Raw genomic sequence first — 21604 nt, 5'->3', positions numbered from 1 at the left:
TTCAAATGTTGCCTCGAGCATATTGCTGAACCCAAATTAATGTATTAATAAGTCCCCGTTCTGCTGGTCAGAGTGGATTGTGAAGATCCTTAAAAATTTGGTTCAACATTTTGGGATTCCCAAATCGCTGATTTTTTTAACTATTTTTATAGCTGCATGACCCATGTTTTTTGGTGGTGTGTTAAGATCCAAGAATTTTGGTTGAAAGTTCAGAGTTGTATGTGTGATGAATTGGGTAGTTAAATTTTGTTTTGGGGCAATCATCAGTATAGGGAATAAGCACATAAAAAATTGGGTCCTAACCAGTGTCATGATTACCAGACAAATAGATTTAAGGGGAGAGAATTTGGCTGGAGCGCCCCCCATTTCAGGAGTGGTGCTCGGAGATTGGGAGGCTGACAGCTTTTGAAGAAGGGTCATCTAGAACTCATGGGAGTTTGGACTTGTTTGTGGGGAAATAGGGCAAATATCTGGCATTTTTGGAGGGCTCTCGGGAAGGGGCAGTGTAGAGAGAGGTGTAGTGGTTAATGGGTGTGATTATTAAATTTTTTTTGTCTATAATCATGTGTGACCACTGGGGTGTTGTTAGGGGTCTGGGATTGGGGGTGGGGTTACCCCAGTGTGTAAATGACAGACGACTGTAGTTTGTGAATGTGTCTCAGCGGTATCACCAGTTTACTGAATCACCCATCTGACTCATCACCTGAAACAAATAAATGATCTGTATCTATGCACCAGACAGGTGTACTGATGTTTTCTTTTGGTTAAATAAATTAAATGTAAAGCCCACATACTACATTATTTCTCACAGCACATTCACTCTCTGATCTGATCACTCTCTACCTCTCTAAAGACAGCAGACTGCTGGAGATAGCTTTACCTTTTCTGGAGGCCTCAAAACTGTCATGGATGTTTATCCTTTGGATGTCATATGTTAGTGTAGTGTTTGGCAGTAAAGTTCTGTTCCTGTTGATTGTATTTAAAGCAAACTTAAAGGCAAGTTCTTCAGCACCTGATGGACCACTTTCGATCGATTCAAATATCCCACCTAAAAGAAATAGTGAAAATGAGAGAAACAGTCAGTTTTACCAATCACTACTATTATTTACATTTGCATAATTAATATATATATATATGTGTGTGTGTGTGTATACACAGTATATATAAAATGTATATTTCAAATATTTCTCAAAGTATTTTTATATATTGTATGTAATATACTTTATCTCATTTATTATTGAAATTAACACATGATTTTAAAATACTATGAATGTCATTTCTAAACACTTGTACATTGCTAAAGTTGTACATACTTATTATGTTGATATTGTAAGTTTCAGTTAATATCCAAATGCACAAAAATGCATGTGTGCTAGAACCACACTTTATGTATAATTACCTATGAATAGTAATTAAATCATTTTGAAATTAGTCAAAGTGAATGTTTTGTGACTGGCGTGCAAAACATATAACAAACATATTTTCGAAAACGGTATTCAAGTGCAATGTTAAAATGAGCTAGATATATTTAATATAGTGTGGGTATATGAACAAATCATACAAATATAGGCAATAAGACATCAAAGTATGTAGGTTACTGAAGTGCAATGAATGTCAAAGATCAGTGCAAAATAATTTAAGAAGTTGAAAGGGGAAAATAAAATGACAACTTTCTTTGGCTGAACTCTTTCAAGCATTTAATAAATATAAATTTCAGTTATTTGCAGAAGGTTTTTTTTAGAGCACTAAGCAACATAACAGCTTTCCATTTGTGAGTGTGCTTGACAGGTTGTAGATAAATGGATGCCTTTAGTGTTGCGGAGTGATGTGTTCTGATTGGCTGGCGAATCAATCAATCAAGCCCCAGGGAGCAGTGAAGCATAGAATAGAGAGATTGAAGTGTTTTGCTTGGGTCACTCAGCAGTTTGCCCCATTGACTCACCATATGTCAGAGTAAAGCTCTGCTCAATGTTTTACTTACACTCACTGGAGGCTCCATCATTTAAATCATCCCTCAAGACAGCACAAATAAGAGCAGTTCACTGCCACAAACACTCAAGACATCTCTGTCTACTGTTGAAATAATTCTCAACTATTTATTATTAAAATAATAATATTATAGTTGTTGTATAATGCCTACCTTTGTGCATGTTTCTTGTTCTTACTGACATTCTGTTTTGTTGGAAGTAATAGAAAACAATACTGTGGAAGTTTTCCCTCATTACCAGTCCTATGTTGTTTCACTTAATACATTTGAAAAAAAAAATATATATATATATATATATATAAATTAACTAGGAGGTAAGCAGTTAAGTACTATAATTTGGTGCCTGAACATCCTTACAGAGGAAACATCCAATCCAAAAGTTTCAAAAAGTGGAATCATGAAGAGAGAATACAAGATAAAATAACAAACACCCTTCCCTTTATGCAACAAAATCTCTCTTTTCTATTTTCTATTCTGAAATTTACCATTGAGATAGATTGAAGACAGCTTCAAGATTTAAAATAAATAGACTCAGAAGTATGAATTGTTGTAATGCCAAGTTTCGCAATATATATTGGATAATTCATTATTCCTACATATATAAAATTCACCACTAAAGCACAGAGCTTTGATTATTGTAGAGAAGCAGACTGATATGTAGAACAAAGACTTGAAATTGATTTTCAGCATGAAAACAGAGGGTTACCAGATTTCATCGACTGACATCCTTTATAACAGACAAAAACTGGACAGGTGACGTCAAACTTTCCATTGAGAAATAGCCATCATCTCATAGAATAATCTCTGACTGTAATAAATTTGGGCTTGTAGGATATAATGAATTAGTTCCTTACAGAGAATTGTCAATTTCTTGGTTTACAAAGGAGTTCATTAATGATTAATAAGTCATGTAATATGCATTATAAAGCACTGATATACAGTTATAACAACATGAATAAAAAGTACATTTCATTAAATAAAATACTTGCCAAACAGTGAGCCAGTTTACCTCACATGTTATAAATGCTTAATAATACTTGTTCATCATTAATAACTAACAAAAATGGATCTAAATGTAAAGTGGACACATATGAAGCATTTATATAGTTGTCAACATAATAGCATATATACATAAAGTTGAGTCTGGTTTAATGATCATCAGTCTTTATTATATGATATATGCTGTAAATGAACATGAAGATCTGAAAAGTGTTTTTGTAGAGGACTTTACATTACTAGGACATTAAGTTGGGACAGCACTCTTTTCACATCATCATGACAAGCAAAGTGGCAACACAAGTGAATCAAGACATTACAGTCATGAAACACAAAATTACATAACCCTTCCTTTTAATCTCATTATAATAGTCGATTAGTGCCGCATTGTGACATAAATCATGAATTGGGCATTTTATGCTTTTGACTAAAGTATGGCTAAGTGTATTTATAGGCATTTTTCAAATGTAACTTAAAATGTTCACTAATTGGAAGTTTTTGCATGAAAGTCATCCTTTTATATTTATGACATTTAACTGTATATCAGTGGTTCATAATGCATTTGTAAATGACTTATTAGTGATTAAATAGACCCTTAATAAACCATTAAATAAACCAACAAAGGGAAACATTTTTCAGTATCTGGACTTTTGTAAGCATATCTGTCTATATGATTTCGGAGTATTTTTTTAATTATATTTCATTTCCAGAAGTCTAAATTTACAAGTTATAAGTTAACCAAACTGTCATCTCTTTTTTGCATTTGTTTGTTGAACAGATTTTTTTTATTGTTAATCTGTAACTTGTGTATAATATCATCACTGTGTCTCTGTTCAATACCTTTCAACTTCCACTTACTTTATGAACATCTGTTGCATGTGCACAACACATCTGCACAAACCTTTATATTTAAAATGTACAGGGAATGCAGGATTTTTACACGTTCCTTATGTATCTTTTCACCTAAAATGAATAAAACAATAATTAATGAAATAATAATAATAATACATAAATAAATAAAAATAACATTCTCTCTGTTATGGGAAAAGTTGGTCAAAAAAGTCACATTGCAATTATTATTAAAAAAGATTACGAAATGTGTTCTTGCAGTTTATGACTACAGACAAAAGTGTGCCACCCCATCACTTTGAAGCAAGCAGTACATACATACTATATATGTAATTTATCTAGTCTTTAGCATTTGAATAACCACACAAGGCAATTTAGTGATTTTAATCTAATTAAAATTAATTGTGCAGGCCTAATTCTAGTTTACAACTAAATCAGATTAGCCTGGCCAAAAGTACATTTTCTTTTTAAGAACACATTTACAACTATGATGATGTAAACAAAAGTACCTAAAAACCATTTCCGTATTCATTGTGCAAAATGCATTTATTTATTAGCAAAATGACTGCTGGCTTACTTGTGGTGTCATTTTCCCAAAGAACAATGTTGCCCCTTATAATGTACTAGCAGAAAGTACTTATTTCCAGAGACAGCAGTGTTAGTTTGATTGTAAAGTATGGTATTTAATTGTGTGTATACAGAATACAATCAGTACAGAATACAGTCAATAATTTTATTCCCAAAAGATTTAAAATTGTACTGCCATCCATTTCATCCTCACCACAGATAATTAAATAATATTGTATTGAGTAATCTTTAACACATTCAAATTAAAGGTGGGGTATGTGATTTGCAAAACGGCCGGCAGATTTTGAAAATACACAACTCTAAGGTCCTACCTTCTCTCCTCCAACGCTGGCCCTGACTCCACCCATTCGAAAAACATGGACGCGCAATCATGCACGAGCGAAAACTCAGATGCGCAGTGTTCTAGCAGTGTTCTAGACTCACTAGTCAAACAGTGCATTCACCTGTCAGACAATTTTTCAGAGCAAATTGTTGACACAGCAGGAGGAGGGTTCGCATACCACTCTTGAAAGGTGTAGAGCTGATTTTCTCATAACTGTAAAAAAAAGAACATCGCCAGCCCTGGCGTCTGTACAGCGGTCTTCTATTCAAAACAGGATTCATAGAAATGTGGAACAACCCCACTAGCACTATAAAAGCTCTATTCTCCATACATAAATACAATCGCTTCCTGTTACTGGGTCACGACCTTTGAGTATGCGCACGAACGGGACACGCCGCCAGGGGAGGGGGCATGGTACGACCGTTTGATTGACACATTTTCTGTCCAATGATTCTAGATGGTCTTGAAAATGATTGGCTGGAGTTTTTCGAGTCCTGCCCGTTCCACAGATGATTAAATTGCTTAATTTTCATTTCAGTGCTTCTAATTTACAGCCAGTAAGTGGGTTAGGAATAGGATTTCAAGTTATTTTGAAAAAATGGTCAAAAAAGAAAATCACATACCACACCTTTAATAAAACGTGCATATATAAGTTCAGTTAATTTAAAAAAATGTACACAAATTGATGTTTGTTTTCAAGAAATTCAAATGTGTACTTCATAAAAATAGGCTAAATAATAATTTGCAATGTGGTAGGCATGTTAATGACGTTCAGAAAAAACAAATTATACAATTCTTCTGCGATGCACACTTTTGGGTATTCATTTTCAATTAATTAATAAAAAATTTATTTATTATTACTTAATTAAATTTTAGAGTGTAAAAAGTGTGCTTTAAGGGAGTTTATTTTCTAAAAACGTCAACAAATATTTAAAATCATATAGAAAACAAAAACAAATTGATGAACAAACAAATTATTGTCTTGCATCTGCAAGCATTAGCATGTAGCACAGACACAAAAATTACCTTCTTGCAAAGTCAGGATATGAAGGGATTAGAAGTGGTTTGTATAACTATGCAAACATTCCTCATCTTGTGTGTTGACATACAATGTATCCCCATCAATATCCCTTTGTGTCTATTCATGCATTTCACAAATCATGTACTTCACATGTATCACACATATTTTGGAGGAGGGTCATGGCTATATATTGTATCCAAAGTCAAGTTATTTGTATGCATTTGCAATCTCTGCAAGAAACAGCAATGGAGACAAAGGCATTTTATCCAAATAAAAGTGTTGCAGAACCTGCGGGAAACAAACGAAAGGTAAGGAAATTTACAGCTTCCACTTTCAATGTAAAAATGTTGGAGAGTTTGTTTTTCAGCTAAATTCTGAGACCGTTGTTGTATTGTTTTCTCTCTAAAGAGTTCTTGTAAGGAGAACAATTAGTGTCCCCTGATAGGTAAAACAACACAGACTCGGCTTGTAAAAAAAATAAAATAAAAATCGGTGGGTAATTTATCGTAACTCTGCCAAGCAATAGGCTACAGTTCTGTTGTGTGATAACAAGGAATTCAAAAGTACGGTTTATCATTTAAAACTACAGTAAACTACAACTTATGAGCCTGAAAATATGAGATAAAAAAACTTTAAAACATAAAACTCTTTTATGCACTATTAAACATATAACAGGTCCATACGTTTCAGCAATACCCAATCACAGCCGAGTTTGCTTTCACTTGTAAACACATGCACGTGACAGACCGTGATGTCATAAAATTCAAAACTTATCTCATTCGTATTTAACAATGGATGATACCAGACTGATTGTGGAAGTGATTGTGGACGTGGAGATGAACAAACTGTTATGATGGCAGACGAAGGAAGACGAGGGATGAGGATCTAAATGCGGTTTCTTTATTGAAAGATGAAGAAAAACAAACAAGACAGGAACAAATGAAACATCCACGATGGGAAAACAAAACCAAAACACGAAAAACATCAAAAGAGTAAACAGGCTGGGGAAACATCCACGAAGGGCAAAGATAACATAGAAACATCTACATTCATCAATGATCGACAGGGGAATGTAGAAACAGCAGGGTTTAAATACACACGAGACATGATGATGACAAACGACAATCAGGTGAGAACAATGACACAGGGTTGGCAGTGATGAGGGCCGGGAATCATGGGAATTTGTGACAAAGACTAGTGAAACACGTGGCAGACAACAAGGGAATCGTGACATGACCCCCCCTCAAAGGAGCGGATTCTAGACGATCCTAAAGAAAATGAAAAAACCCATAAAAACAAAAACAAAATTGTCCAAGGAGTGAAGGGCTAGCACAAGGGGCAAACAGACAGTCCAATGGGGGCACAAGGGGCAAAGAGACAGTCCAAGGAGCACAAAGGGGCAGACAGGCAGCCCAGGGGGGCACAGAGGGCAAGCAGACAGTCCAAGGGGCACAAAGGGGCAGACAGGCAGTCCAAGGAGGCACAAGGGGCAGACAGGCAGTCCACGGGGGCACAAGGGGCAGACAGGCAGTCCAAGGAGGCACAAGGAGCAGACGGGCAGTCCACGGGGGCACAGAGGGCAGGTAGGCAGTCCAAGGAGGCCACAAGACGGGGACTGGGTCAGGTGGCCTGGGAGTTGGCCACAGAGCAAGGACAGGTTCAGGAGGCCTGGGAAGCGGCCACAGGACAGGGACAGGTTTAGGTGGCCTGGGAGCTGGCCACAGAGCAAGGACAGGTTCAGGAGGCCTGGGAGGTGGCCGCAGGACAGGGACAGGTTTAGGTGGCCTGGGAGTTGGCCTCAGAGCAAGGACAGGTTCAGGAGGCCTGGGAGGCGACCACAGGACAAGGACAGGTTCGGGAGGCCTGGGAGTCGGCCTCAGGACCACAGCCATGGGGAACTCTGAGGGCGGAGCCGTGGTAGGCAGAGCCATGAAAGTTTCTGGTGGCGGAGCCATGGAGGGCAGAGCCGTGGAAGACTCAGGAGACTGAGCCGAGGCAGGCGGAGGCTCGGGAGGCGGAGTCGAGGGAGGCTAAGTAGGCGGAGCTGAGGGAGGCTCAGGAGGCGGATCCGTGGAAGGCAGGGCCATGAAGGGTTCTGGAGGCAGAGCCGAGGGAGGCTCAGGGGGCAGAGCTGTGGGAGGCTCAGAAGGTGGAGCAGAGGGAGGGTCAGGAGGCGGAGCTGAGGGTGGCTCGGGAGGCTGTGGTGTAGAAGGCTCTGGAGGCGGAGCTGAGGGAGGCGGTGGCGTAGAAGCCAGCGCTGGCTCTGGGACGGTCAAGGCAACTGGCGCTGGCTCTGGGACGGTCGGGACTACAGGCACTGGCTCACTGACGTTCGAGGCTTCAGACACTGGCTCACTGACGTTCGAGGCTTCAGGCATTGGCTCACTGACGTTCGAGGCTACAGGCACTGGCTCACTGAGGTTCGAGGCTACAGGCACTGGCTCACTGACGTTTGAGGCTACAGGCACTGGCTCACTGACGTTCGGGGCTGCAGGCATTGGCTTGTTGGCCGTGGTATGCGTGAGCTCTGGTTTGTTGGACACAGAGGGCAGAGCCGCAGGAGGTTCTGGGGATGGAGCCATGGCAGGCAGAGGCTGGGGAGCAGAAGCCTTCCCTCTTCTCCTCCTCTTCCGGGCGGGCAAGGCTGACAACGCTGGATCACTGACCGAGGCAGGCGTGGGCTCAGGCTCGCTGACCGTGGCTGTCGTGGGCTCTGGCTCGCTGACCGTGGCTGGCGTGGGCTCTGGCTTGCTGACCGTGGCTGGCGTGGCATGTCCTGAAGCTGCACCAGGGATTGAGAGAGGTTCCTCTGTAGCAAAAGTCTCCACAATGAGCTCCACATACTCCTGCCAGGTGTAGTCTCCAATCTCTGGCAAATCGTAACATCGGTGTTTAGGTACACCGATCCTATAAACGACTTTCAGGAGGTTGTCATCCCAACCGGTGTGGCCGGCCACGCAGGAGAAGAAGTGGGAGTACTCACGAATGTTTAAGTCCATCCGAGTTAGTTCCATGAAGAACGCCGCTAGATCCATTAGGGTCGATCGTTCTGTTATGATGGCAGACGAAGGAAGATGAGGGGTGAGGATCTAAATGCGGTTTCTTTATTGAAAGATGAAGAACAACAAACAAGACAGGAACAAATGAAACATCCACGATGGGAAAATAAAACCAAAACACGAAAAACATCAAAAGAGTAAACAGGCTGGGGAAACATCCACGAAGGGCAAAGATAACATAGAAACATCTACATTCATCAACGATCGACAGGGGAATGGAGAAACAGCAGGGTTTAAATACACACGAGACATGATGATGACAAACGACAATCAGGTGAGAACAATGACACAGGGTTGGCAGTGATGAGGGCCGGGAATCATGGGAATTGGAGTTTGTGACAAAGACTAGTGAAACACGGGGCAGACAACAAGGGAATCGTGACACAAACTGCTATATTGTTTAACTTTTAGGTGCAAATGTGGTCGTCCTTCTTATTTAAATAAGATTTCACGATGATCAAGTTTGTAATACTTATCAATGACTCACTCCTGATAACCATTTTATAAGTTATGGTCTTTATTAAAATCAATTCTCACCTTAATAACATAGAAATCACAGTATTTTTCTGTAGAGAGCCGCTGCTGTGACGCTATAGAAATGATTCCAGAGTAAAAGCCCTGTCGAGTCTGCGGCTGCAGTTATGCTATAGTTAAGATTACACTATGCTCATGACTCGCTCAAGATTGTGAAATTGGCTTGAGGCTGTACTAAGCCCTACCCCAAACCCTAATGTGTTTATAGCGTTGGTAGCACATTCTGATAGGTAGCATATATTTTCAGGACACCTGTATGCTGTAGAGAAAATTATAGAAGTGCATGTATTGCGTTACCCCCCACGTCAAGCACAGATTGTTCTCAAAATCATATCAGGACATGGTCAGACAAGTGGTTTTGTTTCCTTTGTGTTTTTATGCAAATTCCTACCGAGTTATTCAGATAGTAGAGCTTATTCACACTCTGGGTTTTGGAACAGAGAAGTAAATGATTGCAGGGTGAACTTCGACAGCGGTGAATGGGAGTGAATGGAAAATCACAGCAAATATTATTTTCACTTACCCATTTGCTCCAAGACCAACAGAAAAAATCCACTGTTAAATTCGAATGAATTTCCAGAAGAGGAAAAAATGTTTGCGGTGGATCAAGCAAGTCAGATGGGAGAAGATGACCAATTTAATGTCACTCTCTCAGCAGCTGTAATCAAAACCCACTCACAGCTGTGGTAATTCCTTTTTTAAAACTAATTTCAGGGAAATATAACAATAAACATAATGTTATACATTTATACTCAATATTTAAAAAATGTATAATATAAAAACAAAAATATTTGAGATTTGCGCTGATAAATAAGGTGTAAACGTATCATTACAGTCTGTGAAAAAACATCTATTGTGCAGATGTGTTATTTTGGGAATCATTCACCAATGGAGCTTGGCTGTGCTGTACTGGATATTTCTAGTACAGCCTCTGAAATTTGCCAACAAAAGGTCATTTTTATATATCAACCTAAAATTTTGAATAGAACTGGAGCAGACATGTGGCTTTCTATTATTTTTACATTTCAGTGGATATTTTTTAGTATATTTTATTTATTTAAAAACAAACATTTTCATTACAATAAAATTACATTACATTTACTTACAACTTTTTTATTTCACTTTAAAAACTTGCACTTTTCACTCGCACAATGAACTGCCAATTGTCTTCTTTAAAAATAGACCAGGCTTAGGGCTGTACTCCCTAGCATTCACGAGTTACAACCATTTAAGTGTACACCCAAATATAGGAAGAAAGGAATAATAACAATTCATGTGTTGCAATGAATAAACTTAAAATGTTACTCCAGCAGTGTCTTCGCATTATTCTAAAGAATTGTGGAGCAATTAATGTAAACACAAGAGGTCTGTTAAAATTGCCTTACTTCCTGGTGCCAGTTGATGGTGCTATGACCCCAACTCATAATAGCCACATAAATGTGATCAGCCAATATTACCAAACATAAAGCTAATTGTTCATCAAAATCATACAATGCACACATGAGATATTAGGAACGTCCTGTTTCACATTTGTGCCTTTAATTTAATGCCTCGCCATGGCAACACCATTCAATATATCACAAATACGTTCACAATTTAGCATCTTCAATATCTTGGCATAATATTGCCTAGGTTTGGTGCCAGTCACATGAAACCCCTAGGAGGAGTATTCAAAAGTTCAAGGCCTGCAATATTCAAAAAATGCACATTCAATCCAAAATAGCTGACTTCCTGTTGAGTGGAGCTAATGGCTGTAATTTTATAAGTTGTCTGGCTTGATGAGAACAATATATGTAGCAAGTTTAGTGACCGTAGAATAAACTGACCCCACCACGTTTGTCAAAAGTTGGCACTTCAGAGCTCCCCAGGCAAGCCCATGTGTTAACTTTTGCCCAGGCCTAATATCCAACATCTCTGATGTGTGTGTACCTCAGAAACATGTGAATATACATAAAAAGGAATAATTATTTTTTGTGTTTCCATAGCAACACTGTGTAAGATATCAAGAATCCCTTCAGAATTTAAAATCTGCCCTGTCTTGACATTATTAAAAAAGTTATCTATGAAAAATATATTTTCTATCAAGTAAGACAGTGGTGCTTAGAGAAAGTTAGAGGTAAAAATCCAAAGCCTTACCATGTATTTGTAACTGGAGCAGCAGGAACTTAAAAGTCACATTTAATCAGAGCTTTATTATGAATCACCCAGATTATTATCACAAATTACAACTGCACCAGACAAATTTTCTGTTCTATTGACAGCACCTACTGGAATTTCTGCTTTCAACTCGGATGCCAAGACCATCCATAGTACATTTTCAATCGGGACAGATGTACAATTGCCTTACACACCTGTAGGAGAAGAAAAAGTAAATACAATGCGTGTGGTATTTAGTGACATGCATATACTGATTATAGATAACATTTCTATGGTAAAAGACCGCCTACCATGTCCATGGTAAGCTTAGACAAATAAAGCAGACAGATGACTACTCTCTATTTGGTAAAGTTAGTATAATTGCTGTGGGAGAGTTTTTCCAATTGTCACCTGTGAGAGGAAAACCATTGTATTTGCAAAATGCTCCACTGGATTAAGGGAACAGCACATTCGCACAGTCAGAATTAACAATCATTGTTATACAAAAAGAAAAAGAATATTTAATAGATTGCATACACTTAGGAAGAGTTACCCACTATCACAAAATGACTTAAATGTGCCCAAAAGTAAGGAAACTGGGCAAACCTCTTCTGCTATACACATTTTCCCAACAAATACGCAAGTGGAAGAGCATAACATCAATTATGATATGATAATTGCATATTGCCCAGACCACATTTGTGTAGAGGCTCAGGATTTTGAGAAACTGGACAAATGCAACTTAAAAAGGGACACTTTTACAAAGTATTTAATTCCTGTTTACCGGAAGCGTTTCTATTAGGTAAAGGTGCATGTCATGTTAATTAAGAATATCGACGTGGCTGATGGGTTTATAAATGTTGTCTGTGGTACTGTAACAGACATGGCCTTAATACAAACAACATAATTGTGAATGTAGTATTTGTTCAGTTTGATGATGATAAAGGTGGGAATACCACTAGAAAATGTACACCACCACCTAGAAACATCATGAATTCCACTCCAATTAATCCAACAGGAAGTGTGGGATGCATTAGAAGTTCCCATTAAAGTTGGTACAGGCTTACACAATCAATGAAGCAGTGATATCACTATACTCGGTTACTGACGTAACCTCCTTTCCCTGATGGAGGGAACGAGACATTGTGTCGCTGAGTTGACACTAGGGGTCGCTCCTGCGGAGCACGGCCATCTCTGATTTTGAGAAAAGGCCAATGACAATTGGCGTGTGGAATTTGCATGCCACTCCCCCGGACATACGGGTATAAAAGGAGTGACACTGCAAATACACATCAGGTATCACATTGAGGAGCCGAGCCAAAGACCCGGCACTTTCAGCGGATGGTTCAGTATTGTGGCTAGCGGGAACACAACGTCTCGTTCCCTCCATCAAGGAACGGAGGTTACGTCAGTAACCGAGACGTTCCCCGTCTGTCACTCAGTCGACGTTGTGTTGCTGAGTTGACACTAGGGGTCCCATGGAAAACGGCACAGAGCTGAACCGAGTTACGCAGACAAGCGGTGCGAGATGGGCAAACCTCTGTGTGCCTCGTAGCCAGCGCAGCAAACCGTCGCATAACTACCCCCAACACACTGGCAGGCATGAAGCGGTCCCCTGCACCTAGGGGGAACAGCTAACTGCTCAGAAGTATAAGGACTGGCTGGCCCAGCCGGGGCCTTCTCTCTATTTTTCTCCCCTGTAAAAAGAACGCAATCGTTCGGCTGGGGGCCAAATATAAACGGTCCAAGCTGGGGGGTGTCCCTCCGAAAAAGATATCTGATGTGTATTTGCAGCGTCACTCCTTTTATACCCGTATGTCCGGGGAAGTGGCATGCAAATTCCACACGCCAATTCTCATTGGCCTTTTCTCAAAATCAGAGATGGCCGTGCTCCGCAGGAGCGACCCCTAGTGTCAACTCAGCGACACAACATCGACTGAGTGACAGACGGGGAACAAAACTTTTTTGCAGCCGGACAGGCATATGTTGCTTTAAGTCAAGTCAAGACTTTAAGTGGGTTGATCATTTAAGATTTTGCAGATAAAGCAATTTATTGCAAAAACAACATCTAAGAACATATCAACAGAATGCCACACTTTGAACTTTATAATATTTAACTACATAATACCAACAAATCGTTTTAAATTTTCCTAATGAATGTTCAGGGTTTACACTTCTATTTGCTAGATTTAACGGCTTCAATCCAATACTATAATTATAGCAGTATAGCTGTAATAGAGACATGGCTGCCTGCAAACATATCAAGTTAATCCACTTGCACTGAAGTCTACCACTTTCACAGTGCTCCACGTTGTTTTGCTTACAGTCCAGACAACCCTCTGTTAAACTCAATTGGACACCAGAATGGTGGTTTTGGCATATACTGTGGAACTAATAATGATTACAATATTTTGGACATTCCCAATGTTAACATATAGTGCATGATATATCAACTCAACAAACTTGATATAATCCTAGTTTTTATTTACAGGCCACCACAATATTGCTTATCTTTGTTTCAAAAATATATTAACAAACTCTGCAATACATTAAACAATATGTCAGTTAATATCTTTTTAATTGGTTGTTGGAACCATGATGAATTGAAAGTACACACAATGTCTACATTGATGGCAAACCTAGGCTATGTTCAATGTGTCAAATAACCTACCACTGAAAATGGAACATTGATTGATCACGTGTACAAGAAAATTACATCTAAACATATTACCATTGCACAAGTTATGCCAGTATATTTCAGTACACATGAATCAATTCATTGTACATTTTCACAAGCATAAACATATATCTATAACATACAATTTTGTAACTGAATACAGCGTCTGCCTTGTATTTGCCATGTTGGTGTAATCAGGAATGGCCCATTGGTATCATGCTCAATTTTAAGCTGATCAGACCAAGCATGACCTAGTCATACCCACTTCCTGGATGACTTCCTTTTGGGCGGAGCTTAAGACTGTCAGCGCGAAGTCGTCCAGCTTGATGAGATCTATATTTGTCTGGGTTTAGAGCAGTGCTTCTCAATTATTTTCTGTTACACCCCCCCTAGGAAGAAGTAAACATTTCGCACCCCCCCACTCTCCGCCGCGACTGTAAATAGTATAATTTGTCTATAAAATTGTTATAAGTACACCTCTGCATAACATTGTATCCTTATTAACATAAAAAAAAGAAATATAGATCAACTTACAACTAAGAATAACATTATTAACATTGTTTTTTAGTCTGTAACAGAAAAGACTTAAAGTGCATCAATTTGCCTGAAATAAAAAAAAATTCAATCCTTATTTAAACTGTACATTTTTTATGACCATTTGATACAAAATTTTTTTTTTTTAATATAATCAATAAATAATAATGAATGTTGAATAATAATAATAATAATAACTGAATGTTGCTTTCAGTTGCTTCATCGAACTGTAAGGTAAAACGTTTGTCTTTGAGTTTATCTACCAGCTGTTCTTTAAGATCGTTAGCAATGTCATTTATACGTCTGGCGACAGTGTCATTGGACAGAGGGATAGTTTTTATTTTTGCAGCACTTGCGTCATCCAGCATGACAGAGACCATGTCTAATGCTGCAGGCAGTATCAGCTCCTCTGCTATGGAGTGGGGTTTTTTGCACTGAGCAATTTGGTACGCCACCTTATATGACGCTAACAGTGCTCGCTGGTTTGCTGAAGTAGCATTCACAAAGCGGGACGATTGTTGACAATATTCGGCACGTTTTCGCTGAAAAAACTCAAGTGGATTATCAGCTTGATTGGGGTGTAATGTCTTTAAGTGACGCCTTAATTTATTTGGCTTCATGCTGTCCGCTGCCAACATTTTTAGACACTGTAAACATACCGGTCTTTCCTCGTCTCCCACCGTAGTCACAGTGAAGCCAAGCGCTACATACGCTTCATATTTCCTCATCTTATCTTTCGGGAGACTTACGTTTGTCTCATTATCTCCGTCTTTCTCCGCCTTTCTTTTCATCCCTGTTAAATATTTTTCCATGGTGTCTCACGGGTTTGTTATCTGCACTTCATATCTCCTGCTCTGTGCTCTTCTTCGTTGCAAAAAAAGCATGTTCCCCGGGGTCACACGCGCCCCCCTGGCATCGCTCCGAGCCCCCTCAGGGGGGTGCGCCCCACTATTTGAGAAGCACTGGTTTAGAGACTGTAGCTGAAAAAAGGTGTGCTACAGAGCATCCCAAAAATGCATATTTGAACCCTTATGTTCTGTTGGTAATCAGAAGGTTGCAGGTTCGATCCCCACAGCCAATCCCCATTGTGTCCTTGAGCAAGGCACTTGTCCCTGTAATAAGGGCTCTGTAAGTCACTTTGGATAAAAGCGTCTGCCAAATGCATAAAAATGTAAATGTAAAATGTTGAGATTTGCTTCACTTCCTCATTGTTTGGGGTCACTGTTCCCCAATAATTAAAGTGTGAAAATTATAATTATAATTATGAAATAAACCTTTTTTCCTGCTTAAATGTTTCTTTTCATTTATCCTGAGCTTATTTAACAGATAAAAGAATATAAATGAGTGTATCATTAACTCTTACATTTACTGAAGTAGGAATTAGAACATATATATAGGACATCCCTTTTGTTTGGAAAAAACTAAATCACAGAATTTATTTTTTCCTAAATAGTAACATTAATTATATTTGGGGACAATCTGACCAAGAAGGTCAGATATCATTGTTTTTTAAAGTAAATGAAAAAGTGCTTTTTTTACTACACACTAACTAGGCAAACTAACTATGTGCAAATTTACAGTATATACACATCGTCTAGGCAACAGGACAGCCAAATGTAAATTTCATGCTCATTTCAAGGGCGCATTTCAGAAACAAAATTAAATCTAAAAACTACCATATAACTTTTGATTACACAAATTAATATAGACAGATATATACAGTATATATATATATATATATATATATATATATATATATATATATATATATATTTGACAAAAAGAAAATCCAAATGCAAGTGTTTTTTTTTCCACACACTCATCAACTAGGCAGACTAACTATGTGCAAATTTACAGTATCCTCCAGGCAACAGGGTCTGTTCCTTAGTGCTAGTGAAAAATAACAGGCACATATTACAGTTACCTAAGACAAACACAGAACTTTTTTCAAACAGAACATTTCCAAAGCTAGATAACTGATGTGCTCTCTGTAATAGATTTTGCCAAAACCAATATGTCTTGAACTGCTGATATTCAAAGAGTGTTTATTTTATTCCCTCTATATACATATATAACATATAATACACAAAAAGGGTGGCCAAACACTTTTCTCCTTAAACCCTGTCACACCACAAAATTCCTAATAATGTATTATGCTAATGGTGAAAACCAAAAAAGATTAACTTCAGATGCAAGAGGAACAGATCATTTGAGCATGTGTTGTACAAAAATACTTGTGACATTTCAGACATCTTTTTTAGTCTTTGAATAATTTTTCTGGAGCAGACCTGGCATCATCCACATTTTCCAGCAGCTGCTGGAGGAGTGATTGCTTCAGGCCGACTTTGAATCTCCCTCACAGTGGATGCAGCAGAAAGTGACCTAGCAAGGCGCTCTCTCCGGTCAATGTGAGGCCTCACTAAGGCATATCCTAGCTGCTCCAGGAATTTTCTCTTCTGGTTCATTTTACAACCATACCACTCATTGTTGATGGCAAACCATATCATAAACGCAATGTATGCACTGACATCCAGGATGTTCAAGAATATTACCTGGGGTCAACGAGCAGCCTTTTGTTGACAGCTGTATGTGGCAACCACTTTGCCCAGGTTTTCTACCCCTCCTTTTGTGTTATTGTAATCTAACACCATATCTAGTTTTTTGTCATCTCTGGTGCTCAAATTCGTATCTCTGTGCAATGTGCTCATCGGGAGGAAATTTAATTTTTTGGGCGGCAGTAGAGACAAGTGTAGTAGTGTCAGTGAATGCAAAGATGGATGATGTTGTCTCCCTTCCTTTAGACTAAACAAGCTCTTTTGGATGCTCTGGCTTGTTTTTTCTTATTGTGCCCAACATTCTAAGCTTTCTTGTCAGCAGTTCTTCTCCTATTGTATATGAAGAAAAAACATTTCACATGTCACATTATGGCCAGAGAGCCCATCGTTTAGATGTATGCATTTTTCAGACGCTTTTATCCAAAGCGACTTAGAGTGCATTTATTACAGGGACAACCCCCCTGGAGCAACCTGGAGTTAAGTGCCTTGCCCAAGGACACAATGGTTGTGGCTGTGGTGTTTGAACCAACAACCTTCTGATTACCAGTTATGTGCTTTAGCCCACTAAGCCACCAGCACTCCAAATCAGTGTCATCCAACACAACTCTCATAGCCTTATCTTTTTCTGATGCACCTCCAGGAGGTTTTCCTGTGAACTTGTAATTTCCAAACATAGCTCTTATTGGAATCACAAGCTGCCCATATTTTTATACCATATCTCACAGGGTTGCTTGGCATGTACTGCCAAAAGGGAAATTTTCCTCTGAATGGAACAAGACATTCATCTAGACATTCATCAGTCAAATAGGGAAAATAGATATAGAAGAAGGGCAGTTGCTGAACCCATCTATCCCAAACATCCCTTACGGCTGCCAGTTTGTGAACTCTTGTCTCCCTGTTGTCAAAGCATATGACTCGTGACAAGAGACATTGTAGCTGGGAAAATAGCTATACCAGTCTTTGCATCCCAAAGGTATATGTGTGTGTGAGAGGGGGGGTTGTATTGAGATATTGCACCTTAGGTACCAAACAGATTCAAAGCATGTGATAATCCTTTGCTCTCAATAACATTTCTGAACAGATCTTAGGTAATTAGGAAAATTCATGAAATATCAGGATAAAAAAATTATGATGCATATGTTTTTTTTTTCTATTTGAAGGGGGTCTGGGGTTATATAGACCCCAAAAAGAACATATGAGTTAAAAGGGGCAAAACAGCCATCATAAGGCTGACTTCTTGTTGGGCAGAGTCAAATACAACCAAATAAACTTTGTCTAACATGATGAGAGTAATAACCATACCTAATCTTGTGTACATCTTAGCAACTTCATCCCAACCATTGCTTGCATTGTAGAGCTCCTCGACCACACCTCTCACTGTCTCTCACTGTGCCTATTGTCCTGTTTATTTTTAGTAATTTATTGTACTGTCCCGTACTTTTTGCACACGTTTGCACGTGCACTTTATATAGGTATGTTATTTAGTCTGTGTAGTCTCATGTGGTTCTGTGTTTGTCCTATGTTGTTTTATGTAGCACCATGGTCCTGAAGGAACATTGTCTCTTTTCACTGTGTACTGTACTAACTGTATATGGTTGAACGACAATAAAAAACACTTGACTTAACACCCAAGCCTTAACACTACATAACTTTTTGATTTTACGCAGGTCTGCTGAGTGTGCCAAATTTCAAGCAGTGATGAATGCCTGAAAAATGGGTCAATGGCCTAAAAATAATAATAATAAATATAGCTTTAAGCAGCAATGACGTACCCAATCACCATGGGTCAATTTCCATTCTGTGGTTTTCAGAAAACAATGCACAATGGACACATCAACAACTCAACTTTAATGTAAAATTGGACACTAATCATACAATGTGTAATAGATATATGCCATCATTCCAGTTTGACTACAACTTCATGGAATTTCTATGACAACACTATTAAAGCTATCAAGCATCCCTTAAAAAAATTCCATTAGCAGTGTCTAAACAATTTTGAAGTGAGCCATTAGACCTGGAGTTGGTTTCCGCCCTTGTGCCCACCCTGAGTCCTCCTGATCAGCCTGTTCCCTGCTGGGCCTGTCATCTGCTCGACCATCGCCCCCTGTGACATCTCAGACAAGGGGATCTTCCAACTCTACCTAGACCCTCCGAGCCCTGGACTCCACCTTGGCCCTTCGATTTCTCGACATCACCTTCGACTACTCTCCGGGCTCTAAGTTCTCCAGTTTTGCCCCTCGAGCCTCTCACAGCTCTACCTTCCATGGCTCCACCCCTCGAGCCTCTCACTAATCTTGTTATTAGTTTAGTCTTGTTAATGGTTGTCATTGTCATGTGGTTATCCATGTAAAAAAAATGTAGCACTCATGTTTGCCATTGTCTTTTGTCCAGTATTGTTCGTGTAACGTTGTGTCATTGTTCTGTCAAATCAAGTGAAGTTGTTTATGTTTTGGATTCACATTTTTGTAAGTAATTCATGTTTGTTTGGTTTTGGATTTCACGTGATAAATAAACTGCACTGAGGTTCTTACACTTCATCGTCTGCCTGTTACTGCCTTGATAACAAAGTAGCAACGTTACAAATTTAATGTAGAACTCTCTTTTTACACAAAATAAATGTAGCCTAAAACTGAAAAAGAGCATAATGTCTGATTGTCCTTTTTTATAATTATTATCCCCCCATTCAATGAGGGGACAATTACCCTTTTCTTGTCCTGCACACATTAATTTGAACACAGGAGCCATATACTTGTGCAGATAACAAATATTCATAAGAAATTATGAAAAAACTGATTTGATGATATTCAGGATTGTGAACGCTGTCACACACCTGTATACAACTAAACATTGTAAGGATTTATGCATAGGCAAGTTCAGTAACACTACACATAATCTTTTACGAGCACTACAAAAAAGAACTGAGAATAAAATTCAAATTTGACTTTATTTTCTTTGAAGCTTTGGTTTTCATCACTGATTTATCTTTTGAGAAAAAGGTTGTGAATATGAGCTGACATCACTTCTGTAACAGCTTTGACATTTTTTAAGTCTGTAGTTTTGACTGCACCCAGAGGATAAACAATTTGCATAATTGCATTTGATTGAATAAGAGGCGATAAAATGCACTCACCTAAAAGTTGCTGGTTCATGTTTTGGAAAAGAGTGTAACTGAACTATGTCCAGACAAGCTTAAACATGCACGCTCCAGGCCAGAACTGAACCATAGATAGCTTGCAGTGCAGCAGGGGGTTTCAGCTCCAAGTCTAATTTTGCAGCTTCGCTCATGCTCAATTAAAGGGACCGTGCACTGTTGATGGATAAAATGAATGTGATTTCACACAAAAAAAGTGCACAATGCACATAATAAGTACATATTAGTAGTCTAGTGTGTCTTTATACTGAATGAATTAGAGCACATCTGAAGAACAAATTAAAAGAAAAAAGAAATTCTAGGAGATTTAACAATTTAATCCAATTTAAAATATGTTAATTATAGATCTTAATCACAAGTATGGTTTATCATTTAAAACTACAGTTAACTACCACTTATGAGCCTGAAAATATGAGACATATTGCCAACACCGTTCAATATATTAAAAATACATTTGCAATTTAGCATTGTCAGTGTCTTTTTTTGTACCTGTAACTTGAAATTCCTAGGAGTATTTTAAATTCCAGAGCATGCATTTTTCAAACAATCCAAAATGGCTGAGCTTGGTGATGGTAGCTCAAAAGGGATGTGCTACAGAGCCCCTCGAACATGCCCATCTTCTAAGTGGCACTACAGGACCCATGCTGCATTCATTAATAAGAACACATGCTCCACAGAGGCAGATGTCCCAGGCAGGCATAAAACAAAATCCACGACCATGGCTAAGTTGATGATCTTGCTCTCCATCTCACAAAAAACGTCTGTCCATCTCTCAGACACGGCCGTCATGTCCATGTTCCACTAAGTGATGCGATGAGTGAAAATGTTTTTCACGCAAGCCCACTCATCAAAGAGCGTGGTTTTGCCAATCAAACTGAGAGCGGGAATTCTGGAGTAGAAGTGTTTGAGGCTGCTCTGAATGTCTTTCCACTCTGGGATGTCTCTCAGTAGGGCCCACTCAAGTTTTTCTGTGTTCTCCAATGAGCGTCTCCAATTTTGGACATAATCCACCGATGCTGAATAAAAGTTTCTCAATGCACAAAATAAATAATCTGCTCGCATTTCATCATCTTCAACCGGGGCATCCAACTGCTTTTTAATGTCAGAGGGTATGAATGATTCCTCCAGCCTGGCCTGCAAGACTTTTCTCAGGTCATGAATGTGCAAAGCTATGGCCGTGCACAACAGAATG

The 21604-nt window shown here is 38.9% G+C and overlaps 1 protein-coding gene across 1 annotated transcript in view; it reads right to left on the bottom strand.

Annotated features, from left to right (window-relative positions):
* Window positions 1-21604, bottom strand: part of LOC127657910 (glutamate receptor ionotropic, kainate 2-like) — a 375882-nt gene that overhangs the window by 269841 nt on the left and 84437 nt on the right. Inside the window, exon 2 of the mRNA XM_052146892.1 lies at window positions 881-1048. Within this exon, the coding sequence (XP_052002852.1) occupies window positions 881-1048 (168 nt within the window). The remainder of the gene's footprint in view (window positions 1-880; window positions 1049-21604) is intronic.

Source organism: Xyrauchen texanus, chromosome 17 (genome assembly GCF_025860055.1).
Source record: "Xyrauchen texanus isolate HMW12.3.18 chromosome 17, RBS_HiC_50CHRs, whole genome shotgun sequence".
Lineage (NCBI taxonomy): Eukaryota > Metazoa > Chordata > Actinopteri > Cypriniformes > Catostomidae > Xyrauchen > Xyrauchen texanus.
Note: the sequence above shows the minus strand (reverse complement) of the source record. Positions and strands in the feature narration are given on the sequence as shown.